This window comes from Ziziphus jujuba, chromosome 2 (genome assembly GCF_031755915.1).
Source record: "Ziziphus jujuba cultivar Dongzao chromosome 2, ASM3175591v1".
NCBI classification, from domain to species: Eukaryota; Viridiplantae; Streptophyta; class Magnoliopsida; order Rosales; family Rhamnaceae; genus Ziziphus; species Ziziphus jujuba.
Window position 1 is genome coordinate 27,382,116 of NC_083380.1, and position 26,123 is coordinate 27,408,238.

General features: G+C 32.5%; 1 protein-coding gene across 1 annotated transcript; it reads left to right on the forward strand.

Moving 5' to 3' along the window:
* The first annotated feature begins 124 nt into the window (after window positions 1-124).
* On the forward strand, window positions 125-11,437 carry LOC125422452 (glutathione S-transferase U9). The gene is given in 5 exon segments (XM_060815037.1): window positions 125-151; window positions 315-368; window positions 10,001-10,261; window positions 10,907-11,274; window positions 11,377-11,437. Coding segments are annotated over 5 exon segments (771 nt in total).
* The last annotated feature ends 14,686 nt before the right edge of the window (window positions 11,438-26,123 follow it).

Consider the following 26,123-nt stretch of genomic DNA (forward strand, 5'->3'; position numbering starts at 1 on the left):
TTGTTATTTTTATGCTGGTTTAATATGTGGAGCTTATCTTGTATTTTCTTAATAATTATCCTTCTAGTGTTATAACATAATAGTATATTAAGTTAGAATATTATAATATATGTTGGAATAATTAATGAATTTAGAAGAAATTGGGATCATGGTAATTATCTAAAAGATTTAGTCTTTGATTATAACATTGGAACGATTTGAAAGTTAATAATTATTGGATGAAACATGAAAAAACAAAATAGAAAATAACAACACATTACCATAAATGTCAAAATAGCATAAATTTTTAAAAATTAACATAAAAAAATGAAAAGAAAGAATTTAAAATAATATTACCTCACCAATCACACCGGACTATATATTCAAAAGTAAATAAAATATGAAGCATTAATCATCTTACTTAATATTATTTTGTTTACTCAATCTTATAGCACAACGAGATGTCTAACCCATTACCGCAATATTATAGTATGTGCACATTGATACAGAATGTTACCGTATATATAACATAATGTCCAAATACATATATATATATATATATATATATATATATATATTTATATAACTATCCAAAAGAATGATAGAAGAGAAAGAGACTAATAAATATTCGAAACCCTCTATAAAAAAACTTAAGGATTGATAAATATACTACAGCGGGGGAAGGAATTAACTGCTAATTTAAAGTCCACTATTCACGAAATTGACTGCATACCTTTGTCTCACAAATATACTCCACTGGAAAGTGCAAAATTGCATTTTCACCTTTTGAAACACTGTTTTCATGATGAAATTATGGAAATAACAGATTGAAGAGTCGTTGGTTATTTGCCTACTTAAAGTTCATTATTTCAATCAAACATATCAAAGTGTCATATTCAATCTAATTTTTTTAAGGATCAATAAAATCTGCTTAGATTATATAATGTATTTAAGATTTTAATATCTAAATAGATATTTTTATTCGAATAGAGACAGTTCAATTATGATTATTATCTCTATCTTTTTTTTTTTTTTTTTTAGTGGCAAAGATCCAATATTGGAATCTTCCACTTCAAATCTATATAATATATAAAAGTAAGAGAGTCAATAAAATTTTTTTACCACATGTCATCCTCGTGTTCATTTTGTTCCTTTCAAAAGCATTTAAAAAAAAACTAAAATTCAAAAATAAAATTATCTTAAAAATTCTACAATTTTAAAATTATTCTCATATGTTTCCTTAGATTCATTTTATTTCCTTTCAAAGGCATTATTAATAATTAAAATCCAGAAATAAAATTGTTTAAAATTTTTCACAATCTTAATAAAACTTGAAAGAAATAATTTGATCTTGATTTTTTAGAAATTTCCATAATATATGGGCATTATCAAGATTTGACTATAAATCTTTGCAATAACATGTACAACAATTTTAGCATAATTTATATAAATAATATTTTCACAAATAATTTATATATATATATATATATATAATATTTCTAAAATAAAAATTATACAATCTTAATAAAACTTGGAATAAAAAATTTGATCTTAATTTTTTAAACTTTCCATAATATATGGGTATGAAGATTTTATTTTTGGTGATGGAATGAAGCATGGCAAGAGGAATTTTTTTTTTCTCTCCTTATTTGGTTTCTTTTTGAATTTTTTAAAGATAAAGTAAAAAAGCATAAATGTGTGTGTATATATATATATATATATATAATAAAAGATATTTTTATTATTAAATATATTTAACAAAAAACTCTATACAATAATACATATTTATATATAGATATGCAATAAATGAAATTTTATTGTAAAATATTAATATTAATATATGGTAATTACTAATGAAATTTTAAAGATAATGCATTTTTTTTTCAATATTTTCCAAAAATGCTCAAAATGTACTTATATATATGTATACATATGAAAAAATTTAATCAATATGTAGCAACATAAAATCAATTTTATATAAAAGGTGAATTTCATATTTAAAAGTGTAATTGAATACTTTTGAATTTTGAGTTTAGGGTTTAGGATAATGTAAATTTTTTTTTGTAATTATACAATGTAATGAAAATTATACAAAACTAATAACCATTAATTTGATTTGTGATTATGACTGAGTTATTTGTGTGATCTTATTCAAGCTCAAATCTTAATTGTTATCCAGTGCTGATTTTATTTTATTAAATAACTATTCTACTATTTAATTATTTTTATAATTATATTATTATATTCTTAAATATAAAAAATGGATAAACTCGAATTGGAATAAGAATTATGAAATATTAAATACTAAATTATCTAATATTTAATATTTAATATAAAATAAAATTGAAGATTTTTCAGGAATATGTTAAAGTATGATTTTTGTTAATTAATACATATTCATACAAGGTTCGACTAAAATCTACAAGATAAAATATTTTATATAGGTTTAAATAATTGTAAATAGAAACAATGAGTTATAAAATTTAATGAAAATAATTATTTTGTTAGAACATTTTAGAATATATATAAAAAGAAAGATTCCTAAAATTAATATATATATATATATATATATATATATATATATATATATATATTTTTATATATATAATTAAAAAGATTTAGGGGAATACTATTATTTCATTTAAATTAAATTTTGTATCTAATCAAATTAAATATTCTATATAAATAAATAATGTGTATTTGAAATTTATATTTTGATGGAGAGATAAATATATATTTTAAATTTATATTTCAAATTATTAACTTTAAGAATTAAAATTTAAAATCAAAAATTGAATTTAAAATACAAAATTAACAAAAAATATAAAATATATATCTATATAATATATAAAAAAAGAAAAGTGAATGCTTTGTGTTAACATATTATCATTATAATTTTTCTTGCAAATCATCTTTTATTTATTTATTTATATTGATGATACTACCTTTTATAGTTGCATTCAAATATATATATAATTAATTTTTGTTTTGAAAAAAATTTAAAAAATATATATTTTTATTAAATATTGATAACCATATATTTAATATAATAAAAAAATGATACATTACTATACTCATAGAATTGCAGGCCCATTCTTTTATTATAAATATTATTATTATAATATTATAATATTTTTATAGTAGTATACACGTTTTCTTATTTTTATATATAATAGATTTGGGTTAGCAATGAAGGAAGCAAAATATGTATTTTTATTATTATAATATTTTTATGACATAAAATGTACTCGTATATATATTGTGTGCCTAAATAAACATATTTTAACTATTTTTACATATATAAATATGCCTATATGGAAATTAATAAAAATATTTTTTATTTGGACATCAAAAACATAATATTATAAATAATAATTATTAAACATAGCAAAATAAAATTTATTATTATATATAATAAATTTGATTTTAGGAATAAAAGAACAAAAAAATATATTTGTTATTATAATATTATATATCATAAATATATGATGTATATAGCTTCCTTAATTAAACATATTTTAAATATTTTTTCATATACAAATATGGTTATATAGAAATTAATAAAGATATCGTTTTATTTGAACATAAAAAGTTAATATCATAAATAATGATGATTAAACATGGCAGAATAAGATTTATATTCAAAAAAAAAAATTTATTTGATCTTATCTTAATTACCAATTAATATATATTTTTATTATTATAGTATAATATTATATAAATGACTGAAAAAGTAAAATTTTTTTTACGTTTTATGGTTGTACTTAAAAATAGATAAAATCAGTTTTTGTTTTAAAAAATTAAAATAAACATACTTTTTTTATTAATATTAATAATAATCTCTATATATATATATATAAATTCTGACACGTGTCATCTTATGAATACTTAAGTTTCCCTTCAAAAACATAAAAAAAATTTATTAATTATTATTAGGTTGTCAAACAACCATAATGAGATTTTATTATATAAAAAATGCATATATTTGAGTTTATTTATTTTGATAAAATTGACTGTAAACTTAATGGAATAAATATTTGATTATGAATATTTTATATAGAAAATCAATATATATTATATATATTTGATTTTATTTAGTTTTGGTAAAATTGGTTGTGAAAATTATAAAATGAATATTTGATTGCGGACATTTCATATAGAAAATTACAAATAATGTAAATGTATATATATATATATATATATATAATACTAGTATTCATCCCGTGTGATACATAGCATGCATAACTATAATAGATGATGTAACCATAATAGATGATATTAAATATAATCTAAAATAATTAATTATATTTAAAAATTAATTTAATAATTTTATTGCTAATAAGTATATTTGGATTTTTTTTTTAATCTATACTATAAAAGTTTGTTAAAAATTATAAATTTGACTTCTATATATAATACTATTCAATTATGAAATTCAAATTCAAAAATTACCTATATAATATTTTCCATCAATAGAATTTTTCTATTTAATTTTTCCATCTATGGAATTTAAATTTAAATTGAAATGCATTTATATAATTTAATTTAAATTTAAATGTATTTAATAATATTTTCCATATATAGAATTTTAATTCTAATTCAAATGTATTTTTAATTATTATTATTATTATTATTATTATTATTATCCTATAAATACATTTTTACCTTATAAGAAAAATTATTTATGTGATTCAATTAAAAAATATTTACCTATTTAATTCTTTCCATCTATAAAATTCAAATTCAAATTCAAATTATATGATTTAATTCAAATTCAAATGTATTTATATAATATTTTCCATCTATGGGATTAAAACTAAAATTCAAATATATTTCTTGATTCTTTATAATAATTAATTTTTTATGTTAAATCCTTATATTTAATTTGATTAGATAAAATATTCAAATTAAATGAAATAATATCATCTTCTATATCTCTTTTATTATCTAATATATATATATATATATATATATATATATATATATATATATATATTTTAATTTAAGGATCTTTCCTTTAATATATATTTTAAAATATTTTTGATAAAATAATTATTTTTACTAAATTTTATAACTCATTGATTCTATTTACAAGTATTTATATCCTGTATAAAATATTTTATCTTGTAAATATTAGTCAAACCTTGTACAAATATGTATATTTATAATAAATAAAAATCATAGCTTAACACATTCTTGAAAAATCTTCAATTTTCTTTCATATTAAATATTAGATATTAGATAATTTAGTATTGAATATTAAATATTAAAATTTAGATAATTTAGTATTGAATATTAAATATTAAAATTATAAATAATTATTAATTTTTCCATTTAAATTTAAATTTAATAATTACCATTCCAGATCGAATTTATCTATTTTTTATATTTAAGAATATAATAATATAATTATAAAAGATAATTAAATAGTAGAATAATTATTTAACAATAATAATTTTAATAATATTATTATTCTTGTTAATAAAATAAAATCAGCATGAGATAACAATTAAGATTCATCACAAAATCAACCCAATCATAATCACAAATGAAATTAATGATCATTAATCTTGTACAATTTTATTACATTGTAAGTATTTAGTTATACTTTTAAATATGAAATTCACATTTTATATAAAATTGAATTTATATTGATCCATATTAATTAAATCTTTTCATATGTGTACATATATATATATATATATTGAGTATTTTTTGAAAAATATTGAAAAAAATGCATTATTCATTTTAAATTTCTGATAAAGAGATCAATTTTATTAGTAATTACCATATATTAATCTTATTATTTTATAATAAAATTTCATTTATTATATATCCATATATATATATATATATATGAATGTATAGAGTTTTTGTGTGAAATATCTTTAATAGTAAAAATATCTTTTATTATTTATATTTTTTTTAACCTAATCTTTAAAAAATTAAAAAAGTAACCAAATAAGGAGAGAAAAAAATTTCTCTTGCAAGTTTTATTCCATCACCAAAAATAAAATCTTCAAACCCACATATTATGGAAATTTTCTAAAATTAAAATCAAATTTTTTATTCCAAGTATTACGAAGATTGTATAATTTTTATTTTCAGAAATAGTATTTATATTAATTATTTATAAAAATATTATTTATATAAATTATACTAAAACCGTTGTACATGTTATTACAAAAGTTTATAGCCAAATCTTGCTAATGCCCATATATTATACAAATTTCCAAAAAATCAATATCAAATTATTCATTTCTAGTTTATTAAGATTGTGGAAATTTTTAAGCAGTTTTATTTCTAGATTTTAATTATTTATAATGCCTTTGAATGGAAATAAAATAAATATAAGGACATATATGGCAATTATTTTAAGATTGTAGAATTTTTAAGCTAATTTTTTTTTTGAATTTTAATTTTTTTAATATTTTTAAAGGGAACAGAATGAACATGAGGATAACACGTGGTAAAAATTTTTGCTGACTCTTTTACTTTCATATATTATATATATGTATATATTTAGGCCATAATTCCGTTATAATATATATTAGGCCATATATATTAGGCCATCTGATATTAGGCCATATATATGTATAATTCTGTTATAATATATGTATATATATTAGGCCATATATGTGTATAATTGCGTTATAATATATATGTATACTAATTAGGCCATAAATATATATTTGATAAATAAGATAAAATCAAATATTTTATTTATTTTTAATTTATTTCAAAATTATTATCATATGTAATTTTATTAATTATTTGATAATGATGGATATTTATATCAAAAATTAGTTTTATATATATTTGATTATAACCATAAAAATGTAAGATAATGAATAATAAATAATAAGTAATAGTAAATAAAATAAAAAAGTGTACTTTTGGAGGGAATTTAAAAGAAGAGTATACTAATGTGTGGCGCATACGCTTATTCTTTTATACATTATATAGATTTTATATAACAATCACTATGATAAGATTATTTGTAATTGTTTGGATATTTGTAGTCGTTTGGATAAGCATTATATGGAAAATAATAAAGACATACATAATTTTGCCATTAAAAAATTACATAAATAATGTTTTATTTTAGTGATAGAAAAATTTTGAAATATTCTTTTTAGAATATAATTATTAAAAAAAATCATCTCCTTTTTTATTATTTATGATTCTATCAAAATATTAATCAGTACCAAATAAAACAGCTGTTTAAAAAAAATAATTTGTTTTTACCTTTATTAGTTGTATTCAAAAATATATATTTTTATTATTATAATATTAGATAATTGATTGAAAAAGTATAATTATTTTTACCTTTTATAATTGTATCCAAATATATATAAATCATCTTTTATTTTGAAATAAATTTTAAATAAATAATAAATATATATTTATAATATTATATATATATATAATTTACTATAATGAATATTGTCATGGACATTAAATGTAAGCCATAATCAAATTATATGTAATATTAAAATAAAATACATACAACATACTATAAGTTACTTATAATTTAATGTTGATCTATATCGTAATATACAAGTCGACAGATATAGTAATGAAACAGTATATATGGTATGTATAGATATATCTTTTTTTTAAATCCAAATTATTCTTAATTTAGTTATAATAATAATAATAATAATAACAACGACAACAGCAACAACAACAACAATAATAATAATAATAAATATAATTAAATTATATTATAAAAATTTAACATAGAAAAAATTAATTATTTGTAAAAAATCAAAAAATATATTTGAATTTAAATTTAAATTTCATAAACGAAAATATTATATAGATAAATTTGAATTTGAATTAAATTATATAAAAATATTTGAATTTGAATTTTACAGGTGGAAAAAATTCGGTAGGTGAATGTTTTTTAATTTGAATTCCATAATAATTTACCTTATAAGGTAAAAATGTATTTAAGATAAATAATAATAAAAAATAAATAATTAAATTACATTATGAGTATTTAATATATAGAAATTAATTATTTGCAATGGATTAAAATATATATTTGAATTTGAATTTGAATTCTATCGATGAAAAATATTATTTGAATACATTTGAATTTGAATTAAATTATATAAATGCATTTGGATTTGAATTTAAATTTCATAGCTGGAAAAAATTAGATAGAAAAATTTTATAGATAAAAAAAATTATATAAATAAATATTTTTAAATTTGAATTTTATAATTAAATAATATTATATATAGAAATCAAATTTATAGTTTTTAACAATTTTTATAATATAAATAGAAAAAAATTAAATATATTTATTAATAATAAAATTTTTAAATAAATTTTTAAATTTAATTAACTATTATAAATTATTTTTAAAATTATGGATTTTGTATATCATGCAAAAACTATAAATGTTAATATTAACCCAAAAAATAAAATAAAATTGACACTTGCACATTTCAAATTTTATTGGGATTCACATCTTGCATATTCTGAAATAGATTTTCCAACACTTTGCACTTCAAACTTCCACATCCCTTGTACGGTTGGTTTATCTGTCAAGCAATCAAAATGAATATGTCCTGTGTGTCATGCAATGCATAGTTAGGGGTATAGATGTCATTTTGCATTGTCTTTCTTAATTAACATTAAGGATTGATTTAAAAAAAAAGAAAAAAAATTGCAATGGGGGGCTTTGGCAACATTGGTCCATCTCTCTCTCTATTTTATCATATATATATATATATATATATATATATATATATATTTTTTTTAATTAACAAAGGAAAATTCCGTTAAACAACAGCTCTGAGAATAGTAAAATTCACAAAAAATTGTTTATTTGATTTGGAAAATCTCTCTGATAACATCAGCATTTTCCCATGGGAAAAAGAAAGAAAAGGCTATCAGAAGCTGATGGTTAATTTCAATTTTTTTGTTTTCACATTCCTTTGTCCCATTTCATACAAATTTTGAAAATTTAAAGCGACCCACCAAAGCGAGAACTGTGTTTTTTTTTTTTCTTTGATTATGCGTAGTGGTTGCGAGCAGTATTAACGAACACATCCATCAAGAACTCAAAGCCCAAGAGATCAGGCAACTATTTTCTTGGGGGAAAAAAAAAAGAAAAAAAAAGAAACAAAAACTGGTCTTTTGAAGTGGAGAATTCAGTGAGCTAGTAGTCGGGAGAGCAATCTTAGTGATTGAAGAGAGCACTGAGCTTAGATGACTGGAGCAACTGTTGCAAATGGTGATGAAGATTCCAGCAAGAAGCTAATATGGATATCCTTATTTACTTTTAATCAATTTTATTCTAAGGCAATGTTTGTATGTCCTTAAAATCAGTCTTGAGATTTTTGTTGATGGGTATTTATTTATTTCCATTTTCACTGGCATTAGCTAGTATCCAAGATCAAAGCCAGAGCACCAAGAAAAAGAAGAAGAAGGGTCAACCAGTCAAGGGCGCAAAAAAACCTTTAATACCCTTACTTTAAAATCATGTGCAACTCACATGCTAAATATGTTAAAATTTTGACAGTAAATTAATTTTTAATATAGTGCGATTAAAAACATGAAAAGAGACCGATCATTGAATTTTAATTTATCACTCGAATTATTCAAATTATTATTTATCATATGTGACACCAAAATTTGCTTCACGAAAACATTCTTTTAACCTTTCCGCTATTCATTATATATATAGATAATTTAGTTAGTTTCTCAAATAAAATTATAAGTATGTAATACTCTTTGACATGGAGAAGTAAAAAGACTTAAAAGTCAAAGTGTGGTACTCAAATTGAATATGTTGGAGTTTGAAATATCACTAGAATTCTTTCTACAAAAGAACCAAATGGTCAATTTTGTAAACAAAAGAAAATTTTCACACGCAATTGTAGAAGTTGGAAGTCTTTATTAAGCAGATAGATAGGCAGTAAGTTCAATGTGAAAGCAGAGCACACACAGAGAGAGAGAGAGAGAGAGAGAGAGAGAGAGAGAATGTTCATGGAGCTTAGGGAAGCGCATTCAGTTATATGGTAAACTGAAGGGAATTCCATACGAGTATGTGGTAGAAGATTTGGTGAACAAAAGCCCTTTGCTCTTCAAGTACAATCCTGTTCACAAGAAAGTACCTGTGCATAAGGGAAAGCCAATTGCTGAATCGCTTGTAATCCTTGAATACATCGATGAAACTTGGACTCACAATGGTCCTGAATTCCTTCCTCAAGATCCATACAAGAGAGCCCAAGTTCGTTTTTGGGCTGACTTTATCTACAAACAGGTGAGCATAGAAATAAATCCATGCCCAAGTATTTTTATACTTTTTTTTTTTTTCTTTACCAAGTTATTTCTTCTCTTGTTTCTATCTCTCTAAATTTATTTGTGTTATTTTATTTAAATATATAACATATTTTCATATAGTTTTGAAAGATACTTGTAGAGATGCACATGCATTTGAGTTTTGAGCTAATTTCCTATTAAAAAAATCTACATGGGGTATTTTGAAATAGTATAACCACAAATTTTTTTTTCTTATGATTATTGATTGTCTTTATTTAAATATCTGTTGATTTTTTAACTAACAATATATTTATTGGAAAAGTAAACTATATATAACTAAATTATCATGTCAATTGTTCATCTTATTGATGATGATCACAAACTATACAATAATAATTTTGTTATAAAATTTTGAACAAAATGCTTACCAACATGCTTGCTCACAACATTACCAAACCGAACTAATAGAACGTTTTGTAATTTCATGCTTTTGGTTATCTATATCTACGAACTATAGTCTATATGATTCCAAAAAAAAGACCATAAGTATGCTCTCAATCTGCGGGTTAATACATAGAAAAATAATCTGATGTTCTTCAAGATATAAGAGAATATTATTGAACCCTTTTGTCATGTGGTACTGCAGCTGTTTGATGCATTGTACTCAACACTCAAAACAAATGGATAAGCACAACGGAAATTCAACAAGGAAGTGCAAGACAAAATGCATGCACTTGAAGAGGGAATGAACAAATTTATTTTAGAATGCACTTCTTATTCTTTTGTCTCTTCTGGTCCTTCAGTCGACCAACAAAAAATGGGACCATTGGACATTGCTATTTGTTGTCTATTGGGGATTCTCAAGCCTCAGGAAGAAGTACTTGGCATAAGGTTTATAGAACTGGAAAAGACTCCACTTCTATGTTCATGGGTAACAGCTCTAATTAATCTACCTTTGGTGAAAGAGACATTCCCTCCACATGAAAAATGGCTGCCATTTATGCAATTGATAAGGCAAAAACAACTTAAATTTTCTACAGCATATATATATATATATATATCCATATTTGCTGTCTACCATATGTTATTTCATATTTTTTTGTTTCGTTTTTCAAGGCTTAGCAAGATTGATTACCATGTTTGCGAAAAAGGTTTATATAAGTTGGACCTCTACTAAATAATTCCTTTGCGGTGGAGAGGTTCATACTGATTGTAAGGAGGCTGTGGATTTGATTCATGATCTTGGGCCTTTTCTAGGTGCTGAATGTTTTTTGTTGGAAGAGATCAAGCATTTGTTGCTTGCTTACCTATGCTTTTGAGGTAAATATGCTCCAAGAGTAACAAATAAAGCGGCTCATGCTTTAGCTCGTTAATCCTTGAGTCCTCGTTTTCGTCTATGTTTGAAACTTGGTTTGAGAATGGCCTGGACTCGTTGGATCTTATTCTCGAACCAGGATGTTTGTAATTGTGTTGTTGTTTGATTAAGTTTGACGTTTCTTCACCACAGCCACACCCCCAACCAAAAACAATAAAAAATAAAAAATAAAGTAGAGCTTATTCTTTCAATTAGGGTGGAGGACGGGTTCGCGGGGTGTTCACCATGTTAATTGTTATAAATTATTTGATCAAATTGGAAATTAAATCAACCTCCAACAAATTGAAAAATTAAAAATCTACATAGTTATTTTTAAAGATTAACAATCTAAATTGTAAAATGTTAAAAATAAATGATACCAAAATGCAATTAACCTTAAAATATATATCACATATTCACATCCATTTACAACAATGCCTACTATAATTAATCATGTAATTAATGAAACCCAAAACTAAACAAAACATTTATTTTTATTTAATGTACTTTAAAAAATGAAATCATAAAAAAAAATCCCAGAAAACAAAATATATACTAAAAGATCATCATAATAGAATGTTGTAATTTGCAGTAGACAAGTGTAACTAGCAAAGAAAGACTTGACATTAACTAAGTTCAGAGGCGGAGTCACATTGTGGCATGAGGGTGCCATGTGTGACGGTCCGCACCTTTGGAATGGCCTAGTGGCATTTTCGTAAATATTTGAAGGTCGGGATCTTCGATCCCGGGCCGTGGGAAGTTCTTAAGAATGTCACTAGGATGGTGCATATCGAATGGCAAGCCAAGATGTGAAGGTTTGCTAGAGAAAACCCCATTATGATTCCTCGCACAAAGTGATATCTATGGCTGCCAGAATGGAAATGGCTCAATAAGCTCTTTAGGGGGGGTGGTCCGTGTTGGCTCTCCACGGCCCCCGGCTCCGGCTTCTAGCTTGGGCTAAGCGAGCTTCCCATGGGCGACGGCAAGCCATGGGGCGGACATATAGTGCCACGAAGGTGGGCTTATGTCTCCGAGGGACAGGGAGTCCCGAGGACAGTACCGGTAGGCGCTACGACCTGGTACTGCGCGTCACTCCTGTGTCAGAGGCTAAGTGTAGCATTCGCTATGCCGTTTTCTATCGGCTATGCCAAGAACACACGTAGGCCTTTGTTACAAGGTTGTGGCAAATGTGCCAATGAGCGGGGGCTCGGGTTCTGCCTCGCTCAAGAGGGTCGGAAGCTAAATAGGCACGGACGGGGCGACACCGTGCCATTGGGTGACATTCATATGTGGGCTTCCAACCTTGTGTTGCTACCCTGAGGGCATGTTGGCATGATGCTGGTGTGCATGCTCTAGGGTCGGATGCTATTCGAGATGTGCATGGACCAAGGCCCGAGTGAAGAGATGGGTTGCTGGCTAGATCTTGGCACAAGATTGAGTAACAAGCTACCGAGTGGGCGCAAGGCCATCGGGCTAGCTTGCTGAGCGACATGAGCCATGACGACTATGGGAACCTCATGAGCATACAATTGGTATCAGATGGGTCGATATATGAACTCGGATAGTGAAAAGGCTGGCCATGACTGGAGAGTCTTGGCGCCGCACGGTCTATTCCGCTGCATAAAATGTAGGACCGTGACAAGTGGTATCAGAGCCCGGTTTGTCCTGCAATAGGCGAACCGAGGAACGGATGGTATTGGTTGGTGATGCTTGGATCCGTAGAACCCCGATGCTACTGTGAAGGGGGCATTCTTGCATGGAGCATGGTTAGTTGTGGCGGCATGCCCAACTTGAATATGATGTGGGGATGTTCACCAAACGAGTACCAATGTGCGATACAAATACACTTTAACTGGATGCTCGAGCAGCGAGGCAAATGCGAAGTTCATGAATGGGACAAGCATTTGGAATAAGTGACTGGTGCTCAGAAAGGAATTCATGCGTCGTTAAATGAGAGCACAAGCCGTAAGTAGTGCAGTTCTCTTGAATAATTGAGGGCTTGTTAGCCATGTGTTTCTTTTGGGGTATTGGTCTTAAGAATTACAGAAAATACCAAAAATAGATCCATTTTGACGAAGAGTCTTGACAGCCACAAAGAGTGGGGAAGAAAGAGCAAGCCAGTGCGGCTGGGTGGCAGAGGCCACGTTTGTCCAAGAGAAAAGACAACCTTGTCGAAGCGAATGAGAAGTCAAGACGAGTGGATGCGTGGAGCACTGTAAATTTGCCAGAGGGCAAAACTGGCTCAGAGGAGGAGCCGAGATACAAAAGTGAGCAAGATTGAGGCAAAGAACTAAGGAAAGGACTTAGTTCAAGACGACACTAGGTGTCAACAGCCGAAATAAGGAGGTCGCAGAAGAGAGGACCTCCATTCAAGATGTGGTAACTCGTCGGGAAGAGGATGCCACTTGCGCAAGGGTTGGCTTTGGAAGCCACAAGGATAAATGCACACTCGAGGGATGTTGTGCATAAATTTGCCTTTGGAGAAGGCAAAGCTAGCTTGAGAATTGCTAGCACATCACCATCGTGGAGATGGAAATTTGAGATGCACACTCAAGGGATGTTGTGCATAAATTTGCCTTTGGAGAAGGCAAAGCTAGCTTGAGAATTGCTAGCACCTCACCATCGTGGAGATGGAAATTTGAGCGCGGGAACAAGAGCTAAGAAGGGAAACTTAGCTCGTCACGGCAACAGAGTGCCGAAAATGCATGAAGTGGAGTTCAAGAGAGAGGAGAACTACCACATGAAGAACTCTCGAGTTTGGGTACCGTTGGGATAGTTGACGTAGGGGCACCACCTGAGAGGAGACGGTGTGCTCGATGAGAGGGTCAATGTCACCATCGGATTATTTGGTAGAGTTCGGTCCACGAGAGGACCTTGAAGGCAAGAGGATGCCTTACTTTGGAGCTCGGGAAGCTATTCGTCCAAGAAGGGACATGAAGTTGGCTAAGAGTGATGCCAACAAGTGAAGAAAGCATTTGTCCAAGGGGGACATGAGTCTGGCTAGGGTGCCAGCGAGATACACAAGAGGCAGAATTTGTCCGAGGGGGGGACACCATCTGCATATCGAGCTGAAAGTGCGGGGCGAAGCACTAATTTATGCACAAGGAGGTGCACGTTTTGAGGAAAGCTTGAGTTTGGGTGAATGCATGTAGTAGGTCCTTGGCCAAGTCCAAGAGTGGGCGCGCGAAGGTCGTCACGAGGGTGATTCTACAGAGGTAGAGGGACGAAGTATGCAGGATCTTGAGTTTGAGCCTGAAGAGCTTATGTGGATGAAAGGTGTTGCGCGGAGTGCAGGAGTCTTGAGGATAGCCAGCGGGCACGTCGATGAGGGCATCGACGTAATGAAGTGGGGGAGGATGTGACGGTCCGCACCTTTGGAATGGCCTAGTGGCATTTTCGTAAATATTTGAAGGTCGGGATCTTCGATCCCGGGCCGTGGGAAGTTCTTAAGAATGTCACTAGGATGGTGCATATCGAATGGCAAGCCAAGATGTGAAGGTTTGCTAGAGAAAACCCCATTATGATTCCTCGCACAAAGTGATATCTATGGCTGCCAGAATGGAAATGGCTCAATAAGCTCTTTAGGGGGGGTGGTCCGTGTTGGCTCTCCACGGCCCCCGGCTCCGGCTTCTAGCTTGGGCTAAGCGAGCTTCCCATGGGCGACGGCAAGCCATGGGGCGGACATATAGTGCCACGAAGGTGGGCTTATGTCTCCGAGGGACAGGGAGTCCCGAGGACAGTACCGGTAGGCGCTACGACCTGGTACTGCGCGTCACTCCTGTGTCAGAGGCTAAGTGTAGCATTCGCTATGCCGTTTTCTATCGGCTATGCCAAGAACACACGTAGGCCTTTGTTACAAGGTTGTGGCAAATGTGCCAATGAGCGGGGGCTCGGGTTCTGCCTCGCTCAAGAGGGTCGGAAGCTAAATAGGCACGGACGGGGCGACACCGTGCCATTGGGTGACATTCATATGTGGGCTTCCAACCTTGTGTTGCTACCCTGAGGGCATGTTGGCATGATGCTGGTGTGCATGCTCTAGGGTCGGATGCTATTCGAGATGTGCATGGACCAAGGCCCGAGTGAAGAGATGGGTTGCTGGCTAGATCTTGGCACAAGATTGAGTAACAAGCTACCGAGTGGGCGCAAGGCCATCGGGCTAGCTTGCTGAGCGACATGAGCCATGACGACTATGGGAACCTCATGAGCATACAATTGGTATCAGATGGGTCGATATATGAACTCGGATAGTGAAAAGGCTGGCCATGACTGGAGAGTCTTGGCGCCGCACGGTCTATTCCGCTGCATAAAATGTAGGACCGTGACACATGGCCACTGCCCCTGGGAAAATCATTTATTTTTTATGTATTTTTTTAAATTTTTTTCATTTAGTTACCCTATGTAACTTTTTATGGCCCCTAAAATAATTAATTTCTTCTTTTATCCTGTTTTATGATCATTTGAAACTTTTTTAATATAATATCTTTTATTCGAGAAAGTTTATATTATTTTTCCTTATTGATATTTCAATTACATTCCTAATTTTAAGAGATTACTTGAAATAGTTTGTAATTTTATAATCTTTTATCCTAATTTGATCAACTATACTTCATATATATACATATACATATATATATATATATATATATATATTTTTTTTTTTTTACTATTGGCCCTCTACCATTAACATCTCAGCTTGCCCCTGGCTATGTTTTATAGGCTTCAATGGTCTAAAATATCCTATTGCTAATTACTAATTGATCATATGATTCTAAGCCAATTCAATGCGTCTAACTCAGAAGGGAGAAAAATACATAATGCCGATAATTTGATATACTCAAGGCCGTCTCAACTTCTAGTGAAGCCCTAGGCAACAATTGTTATAAGGTCCTTTATCAAATACTGTTAATACTTTTTTTAAAAAAAATTATTTTTTATTATAAATATATAATTTTTAAAAACTTTTTAAGGTAAATTTTGATAATATTTTTTTGACTGATAATGAATTATGCAAAAGGCAGTTCTAAAAAAATAAATAAATTAGAGAATACACATTAAAAAATATATATGGGTTGCTTTTATATGATAAACAATGGTACAATTGGGGAATTGATAACTACAAACATGAATTAGAAACGAAAAACAAATATATATGTATAATATACGTATTATGAAAATGAACAATATAAAATTATTACATAAATAACAATTGATAAATAATATGAGGAAAAAAAAAAAACTAATACCTAATAACTAATAACTAATAAGATTATATTCTTCTAGGAGCTAAGAATTTGTAGGTTATATGTACTATGTTATTGAGAGAATGAAAACTCATGAATTGAGAGGTTTTTAATATATCTTTTTTTTTTTAACTATTAAAGATTTAATAAAAATATATAAAATAAGAAATTTAATTTTTTGGCAAAATGGAACCAATAGTTGATTGTGTTGACTGTGTGAAAGGGAAGCTAACTTCCGAAGTTAGAAAAGATAAGATAGCAAGGTGTGGAGATGTTTTGAAGTTAATCCACACTGATATATGTGGAATTTTTATACCAACTGTTTTGGGTAGTTATAGGTATTTATTACCTTTATTGATGATTTCTCTCATTATCGACATGTTGAGCTTCTCTGTAAGAAGTCGAATTCTTTGGTTGCCTTTAAGCAGTTTAAGGTAAAGATAGAGCTTCAAAAAAATAAGAAGTTGAAGGCTGTGAGGTCTAACAAAGATAGTGAATTTTATGGCAGATATGATGAGACTGGATGGAATCCAAGACCATTCACAATTTATTTACATGAGTGTGGCATTGATGCACAATATATAGTTTCTGGTACTCCTTAGAAGAATGGCATAGCTGAGAGAAGAAATCACACTTGGTTGGATATGCTGCGATCTATGTTAGCAAATTCTAGTTTGACAAATTACTTGTAGGGAAAGGCTTTGAGGAAAGCAACTTATAATTTGAATCAAGTTCCAAGTAAATCTATTCCTAAAACTCCTTTTGAGTGTGGTAAGAAAGAAAGCCTAATTTGCACCATTTTCGTGTATGGGGTTGCAGAGCTGAAGTACAACTTTATAATCCCCACATTAACAAATTGGATCCTAAAATCATTAGTGGTTATTTTGTTGGCTATTGTATAGGATCAAAAGGTTCATGATTCTTTTGTCCATCTCACACCATCAGAATTGTGGAGTCAAAAAGGGTTGTTTATTTTAAAGATGATTTTGGATTTAATGATAGTAATGGTCTAAGGGAGCTTCAATTCAAAGAAGATAATATATACATTTCCAGTGTTATTGTTCCTAATAGAGATGTTATTGAACCCATTGTTAATGAACCAGTAGTTGATCGTTGAAGAATAGGATGTTCCAGCTATTACAGATGTTAATGTGCCTTTGAGAAGGTTACAAAGGACTAGGAGATCAGCTATTCCTTATAACTATGAGCTTTACTTGCAAGAGCATGAGTTTAATATAAGTGATGATTCATATCCAGTCTGTAACACCCCGTCCCAAATCACATTGGAATTCGTGCACATAGACCGAGGTTGACTGTTGACCGAGTGGGTCAAAAGTTGACTTTTTGTTCCAGTTGAAATTTCTAGTTGACCATGGTACCGTGGTAAAGTGCATGATGGCCCGAGTTTGTAGACTAGAAGCATGTCGAAAACGGAGCTACGGTTTGAAAGTTATGGGCAAAACAAATCGAGATGCAAACAGTCCAAAAGGTGCCGGGAGTTGACTTTTTGTTTTTGTGTAATTTTGTTTTGACTCTTGTATGGTTGTAAAGTACTCGTCGATACGAGTTCATAGACTAGCGGCACGGTTAAATTGGACATCTGGTTAAAAAGTTATGGACGTTTGAAGTTCGCCGGATACCGTAATATTTTATTATATCTGGCTTAAGTGCATAGTAATGCCACGTGTCATCACCTGATTGGTCCACATGTATGAACAGTGTCACCCACGGTGGCTTTTATTTGGCAAAAAGTCAGGGAGGAGAGAGAAAGAGAGAGAGGAGAGAGAGAGAGAGAGAGACGACCGGCCGCAGAAAATCGTCCAATTTTCCGGCCGATCCTTGCTACACGTGCCGGCCAGACGGGAGCACCTTTCCATTTCCAGCCAAACCCCAAAATCTCACGACCGCCGGTCGCCGGACGCGCCCAGATCGAGCCGGCGAATCTCGACTGCGATTTTCCCCTCCACCACCGGCCACTGCCGTTTGACCCATTTCCTGCCATTTTCAGGCCACACGCGCCAGCCACCCCTCACCACCTCCTCATTTCCGGCCAGCCCACCAAATTTCACGACCATCGGACCTCCGACGCGCGGAGCATTTTCCGGCGTGGCGCCGAAAATCTTCAAACCCCGATCTCTCCATCGTCCGGCCTCCGTTTGCCTCACCGCCGATCCCGTTGGAATCCTCTCCCCTCGATCTACAAAACTGCCAAAAATCTCAGCCAACAGCCACCGCACGCGCCGCCGCCAATGACGGTTGCCGGTGACCGCGGCGGCTCGTCGGAAGTCACTGTTCCGGCGAGTATCCAGTTGCACGGCCGGTCCCTGTCTACTGATTCCAACCTCCTGAATCCAAATCCACCATCCTTTTCCTCCAATTCGTGATGGTTTGGGAGAATTGAGGAGGCGAATCTTGAAAACTTTCCGGCGAGATTCCGGCCACCTCGGGTCCGATCTCCGAGAAGTAAAACCGAATCCGTGATCCTCATCACTCAAGCTTCGATTCAGTATATCACTCGTAATTTTTAGTTGTTGTTTGTGTTCGCTCCCCGGGTACCCATTTGGGAGTTACCCGATTAAAATATTAATATATTTGGTTGGTGTACTGTGGATATTTTAGGTGCGCGTGCGAGTAGTGGAGTTGATCCTGCGGAGGATCTTAGCTGATATACGCGCTTAAGGTGAGTGACCCACCTTTAAAAATATTTTGGGGCAATTAATTATATTTAATTAGTGTTTATTTGATATTTGAATTATGCTCATGTGGTGCAATTTAATTATTATTTTATTGTGATTAAATTTTAATTATTATGCATGAGCAAGGTATTTTCACTAATAAATCGTATGTGGTTTTAAATATTATTTTTGGGCATAATTGGTTTAAATATTTTATGAAAATATTTGTTTAAATTGGTGGTTTAATTTTTATAATTATGCCCACGATATTTTATTTGTTGAACCTCGTATTACGAGAAAAATTATTATTTTATTGGTTATCGATGTTTTCGTACCGGGTTTGTTAAATGGAAATATGTGGGATGGTAAATGTGAAAATTGGTATATTTCCCACGGTAATTTTGGAAAGAACGGTACGGTTGAGTTAATAATTATTTTAGATGCATTCATACAGTATTGGTGTTCTGGTGTATGTATATGTGGTTTAGCGCGCAAGTATTATGTCTCCCGTGAGTTGCCATTGGACCGTGGGCAGGCAAGTTTGATATTGGCCACAGCCGCCTCCCTCCTTGGCCGGGATGACGGTTTCAGTAGCGGTATTGTCGGGACGCCAAAGTGCCGTTTGCAAGTTTCTCTCTTTAATCTCCCCGCCAGTCGGTGCTCAGGACACTGAGTATCAGAGGGCATCACCGGTATATGGTGTGGTGCGTCAAGTGTAAATTTTCAAATGAAATTTCAAACCCCAAAGGCGTTCAAAAAATTATTTATTATAATTTATTATATTTTAATTATAATTGGGGTATTTATTTATTTATTGTTTATTAAATTGTTTGATCCCTTGGTTTTCGGGAAATACGAATATCGTGTTTTGTGAAAATGTTTTAAAAAGAGAACATTTCCAACGGAGTGATTAGTGAGAGTTTTGAGGGAAATTATTATTTCCAACTGCTATTACTTATTTACCTATTTAATTGCCGGTATTACTTAAATTCCCTTATTTGTTATATTATTATTGTTAATATTAAAGGCGTTCAATAGATAGGGTCGCTCACTGAGATGATTAGTATCTCACGTTTTTAAATTCCGTTCCCTTAGGTGCAAAGGGTGGTACACGTTCTTCCGGGGCGAACCAATTCTCCGCCGCTACCTTGTTTCGAGAAGTACTTTTGTACTCGTTCATTTCAGTTGTATTATTTCTTTCTTCTTTGTTGTATTTTCTATTGAATAGCACTTCATGAAGCTCTGTATACTATTCTGGACACTTATGTTTTAATTATGCACTGGGTTGCTGTTATTGTTGTGAAGTGCTGTAAATTTGTGGAATCAATTTGTAGTTTTGTGGGAGGAATAAGGGGATGAATATAGAAGTGTGTTTTTAGTGCAGGAAATTTTTGGTAAGTCCTACCCTTAGGGGAGGTGCTGTCGGATTTTCCGTTGGAAGGTTCGGTGGTATTTCCCTGGGATCAGGGCTTGTTTAGGGTTCCGGGGAGGAATTCTGGACGGGTCCTGATCCAGTCACTTATGAGGAGGCCATAAATAGTTTACTCTTGAATTTTTGGTTAGGTGCAATGGAAGATGAAATGAAATCCATGGCATCAAATGGTTTTGGGATTTGGTTAAATTACCAGTGGGTAGCAAGTCTATTGGGTGCAAATGGGTCTTTAAGACTAAACGAGACTTTAATGGTCAAATAGAAAGGTATAAGGCTAGACTTGTAGCTAAAGAGTTTATCTATAATGAAAGAATTGATTACATAGAGACATTCTCTCCTGTATTCACAAAGGAATTTTTTAGAATCATTATGGCGATTGTGGCACATTGTGACTTGTAGTTGTATCAAATGGATATCAGAACCGCTTTTCTGAATGGTTTTTTATGAGGATGTGTATATAGTTCAACCAGTTAGCTTCCAGCAAATGGGGAATGGTAATTTGGTTTGTAAGCTCAAGAAGTCTATTTATAATTTTAAGCAAGCCTCGAAAAAATAGTATTTCAAGTTTGATGAGGTTGTCACTAAAAATGACTTTAAGGAGAATGTTGTTGATATGTGTATATATATGACAGCCAGTAGGAGCAGTTTTATATTTTTAGTGTTATATGTTGATGACATACTCTTGACTACCAATGACACTGACTTATTGGCAGAGACAAAGTAGATGTTGTGCAACCATTTTGACATGAAAGATCTTGGTGAGGTTATTTTATTTTATTTTATTTTGGGCATTAAGATTGTTTGAGACAGAAGTAATTATATGTTGTAGTTGTCTTAGAGAGCCTATATTGATAGGAACCTTAAGAGGTTTGATATGCACAATTGTTCTTCTAGAAGTGTACCACCCATAAAGGGTGAGAAACTTTCTAAAGACCAATATCCCAAGAATGATAGAGAGAGGATGGTGATGAAAAATATTTATTATTCTTTAGTAGTGGGTAGTTTGATGTATGCTCAAGTTTGTACACGATCTAACATAGCCTTTGCTGTGGGTGTGCTTGTTAGATTTATGAGCAATCCTGGTCCTATTCATAACCAATTAGTTAAGAAGATCTTTAGGTATCTTCAAGGTACTAAAGATCATATGTTGACATATATATATGCACCAACTCTCTTAATGTGATTAGTTATAGTGATGTAGATTATAAAGGCTGTGTGGATGATAAGAAATCTACCATTAGATATATATTTGTCATGGTAGGAGGTGCTATATCTTGGTAGAGTGCTAAGTAATCTATGGCACAATCCTCAACTATGGAGGTAGAGTATGTGGCGTGTTATGAGGCAACTTATCATGCAATTTGGCTTTGGAATTTTATTCATGATTTATGAGTAGTTGACTCTATTAAGAAGCCCATTATGATGTATTGTGACAATACTGCAGCGGTGTCTTTTTTCAATAATTTAAAAGGTACTTCTAGTGCAAGGTATATGTAACACCCCATCCCAAATCATATCGGAATTCGTGCACGTTGACCGAGGTTGATCGATGACCGAGTGGGTCAAAAGTTGACTTTTTGTTCCAGTTGAAATTTCTAGTTGACCATGGTACCGTCGCGAAGTGCATGATGCCCCGAGTTCGTAGACTAGTAGCACGTTGAAAATGGAGCTACGGTTTGAAAGTTATGGGCAAAACAAGTCGAGGTGCAAACTGTCCAAAAGGTGCCGGGAGTTGACTTTTTATTGTTGTGTAATTTTGTTTTGACTTTTGTATGGTTGTAAAGTACTCGTCGATATGAGTTCATAGACTAGCGGCACGCTTAAATTGGACATCTGGTTAAAAAGTTATGGATGTGTGAAGTTCGCCGGATACCGTAATATTTTATTATATCTGGCTTAAGTGCACAGTAATGCCATGTGTCGTCACCTGATTGGTCCACATGGGTGAACAGTGTCACCCACTGTGGCTTTTATTTGGCAAAAACATCGAGGAGGAGAGAGAGAGAGAGAGAGAGAGAGAGAGAAACGACCGGCTGCCGGACTCAACCAATTTTCCGACCGATCCTTGCTACATGCGCCAGCCAGACTGGAGCGCCTTCCCATTTCCAGTCGAACCCTGAAATTTCACGACCGTCGGTCGCCGGACACGCCAAGACCGAGCCGGCGAAGCTCGGAGGTGATTTTTCCCCTCCACCGTCGGCCACCGCCATTGACCCATTTCCGGCCACTTTTAAGCCACACGCGCATGACCGGTCGCTCACCCGTGGCAATTCCGGCCTACCCACCAAATTTCACGGCCACTGGACCTCTGACAAGCCAGGATCGGAGCATTTTCCGGCGAGGCACCGAAAATCTTCAAACCCCAATCTCTTCGCCGTCCGGCCTTCGTTTGCCTCACCGCCGGTCCCGTTGGAATCCTCTCGATCTACAAAACCCCTAAAAATCTCAGCCAATGGCCACCGCCTGTAACACCCCGTCCCAAATCGCATCGGAATCCGTGCACGTTGATCGAGGTTGACCATTGATCGAGCGGGTCAAAAGTTGACTTTTTGTCCCAGTGGGAATTTCTAGTTGACCAGGGTACCGTGGCGAAGTTCATGATGCCCCGAGTTCGTAGACTAGTAGCACGTCGAAAACGGAGCTACGGTTTAAAAGTTATGAGCAAAATAAATTGAGGTGCAAACAGTCCAAAAGGTGCCGGGAGTTGACTTTTTCTTGTGGTGTAATTTTGTTTTGACTCTTGTATGATTGTAAAGTACTCATCGATATGAGTTCATAGACTAGCGGCACGCTTAAATCGGGCATTTGGTTAAAAAGTTATGGACGTTTGAAGTTCGCCGGATACCATAATATTTTATTATATCTGGCTTAAATGCACAGTGATGCCACATGTCAGCACCTGATTGGTCCACGTGGAATGAACAGTGTCACACGGTGGCTTTTATTTGACAAAAATATCGGGGAAGAGAGAGAAAGAGAGAGAGGAGAGAGAGAAAGAGAGAGAAACCGATCGGCTGCCGGAATCTTCAAATTTTTTGGCCGATTCACGTTACATGCGCCGGCCAGATGGAAGCCTCTCCCCATTTTCGGTAAAACCCCAAAATTTCATGGCCGTTGGCCGCCGGATGCGCCCGGATCGAGGCGGAGAAGTTTGGCGGTGATTTTTCCCTCCACCGCCGTTTGACCCCTTTCCGGCCATTTTTAGGCCACACGCGCCAGCCACCCCTCACCACCTCCGACGCGCCGGGATCGGAGCTTTTTCCGGCTAGGGGCCAAAATTCTTCAAACCCCGATTTCTCCGCCGTCCAGCCTCCGTTTGCCTCACCGCCGGTCCCGTTGGATTCCTCTCCCCTCGATCTACAAAGCTGCAAAAAATCTCAGCCAACGGCCACCGCGGGCGATGGTTGCCGGTGACTGCGGCGGCTCGCCAGAAGTTACTGTTCCGGCGAGTACCCAGTCGCATCGCCGGTCTTTGTCCACTGTGTTCGACCTCCTGAACCCGAATCCGGCATCCTTTTTCGCCAATTCATGACAGTTTGGGAGAATTGAGGAGTCAAAACCCGAAAGCTTTCCGGCGATATTCCGACCACCTCGAGTCCGATAACCGGAAAGTAAGACCGAATCCGTGATCCTCATCACTCAAGCTTCGATTCGGTATATAACTCGTAACTTTTAGTTGTCGTTGTGTTCGCTCCCCGGGTACCCATTTGGGAATTACCCGATTAAAATATTAATATATTCGGTTGATGTACTGTGGATGTTTTAGGTGCATGCGCGAGTAGTGGAGTTGATCCTGCGGAGGATCTTAGCTGATTTACGCGCTTAAGGTGAGTGACCCACCTTCAAAAATATTTTGGGCAATTAATTATGTTTAATTGGTATTTAAATTATGCTCATGTGGTACAATTTAGTTATGGTTTTATTGTGATTTAATTTATTTATTATGCATGAGCAAAGTATATTTTGGTAATAATCGTACGAGGTTTTAAGTATTATTTTCGGGCATAATTGGGTTAAATATTTTATGAAAATATTTGTTTAAATTGTATAAATTATGCCCGCGGTATTTTAATTGTTGAACCTCGTATTACGAGAAAATTATGGTTTATTTGTTATCGATGTTTTCGTACCGATTTGTTAAATAAAAATATATGGGATGGTAAGTGAGAAATTTTGGTATATTTCCCACGGAAATTTTCAAAAATGGTACAGTTGGTTTAATAATTATTTTAGACGCATTCATACAGTATTGGTGTTCTGGTATATGTATATGTGGTTCAGCGCGCAAGTATTATTATTTCTCCCGTGAGTTGCCATTGGACCGTGAGCAGGCAAGTTTGTTATTGGCCACAGCCGCCCCCCTCCTTGGCCGGGATGATGGTTTCAGCAGCGGTACTGTCGGGACGCCGAAGTGCCGTTTGCAAGTTTCTTTCTTTAATCTCCCCGCCAGTCGGTGGTCGGGACGCTGGTTATCGGAGGGCATCACGGGTATATGGTGTGGTGCGTCAAGTGTAATTTTCAAATAAAGTTTCAAACCCCAAAGTTGTTCACAATTTATTTATTATAATTTATTACATTTTAATTATATATTGGGGTATTATTTATTTATTGTTTCTCAAATGGTTTGATCCCTTGGTTTTCGGGAAGTACGAATATTGGGTTTTGTGAAATTGTTTTAAAAAGGGGACATTTCCAACGGAATGATTGGCAAGAGTTTTGAGGGAAAATTATCATTTCCAACTGTTATTATTTATTTATTAATTGTTGGTATTAATTCAATTCTCTTATTTGTTATATTATTATTATTATTGTTATTAAAAGTGTTCAGTAGTTAGGGTCACTCATTGAGATGATTAGCATCTCACTTTTTAAGTTCCGTTCCCTTAGGTGCAAGGGGCGGTAGACGTTCTTCCGGAGCGAACCAATTTTCCGCTGCTATCGTGTTTCGAGAAGTACCTTTGCACTCATTCATTTCAGTTGTATTATTTATTTCATCTCTGTTGTATTTCTGTTGATTAGCACTTCATAAAGCTCTGTATACTATTTGGACACTTATGATTTATTTATGCACTGGGCTGCTATTATTGTTGTGAAGTGCTGTAAATTGTGGAACAACTTGTAGTTTTGCGGGAGGAATAAGGGGGTGAATATAGAAGTGTGTT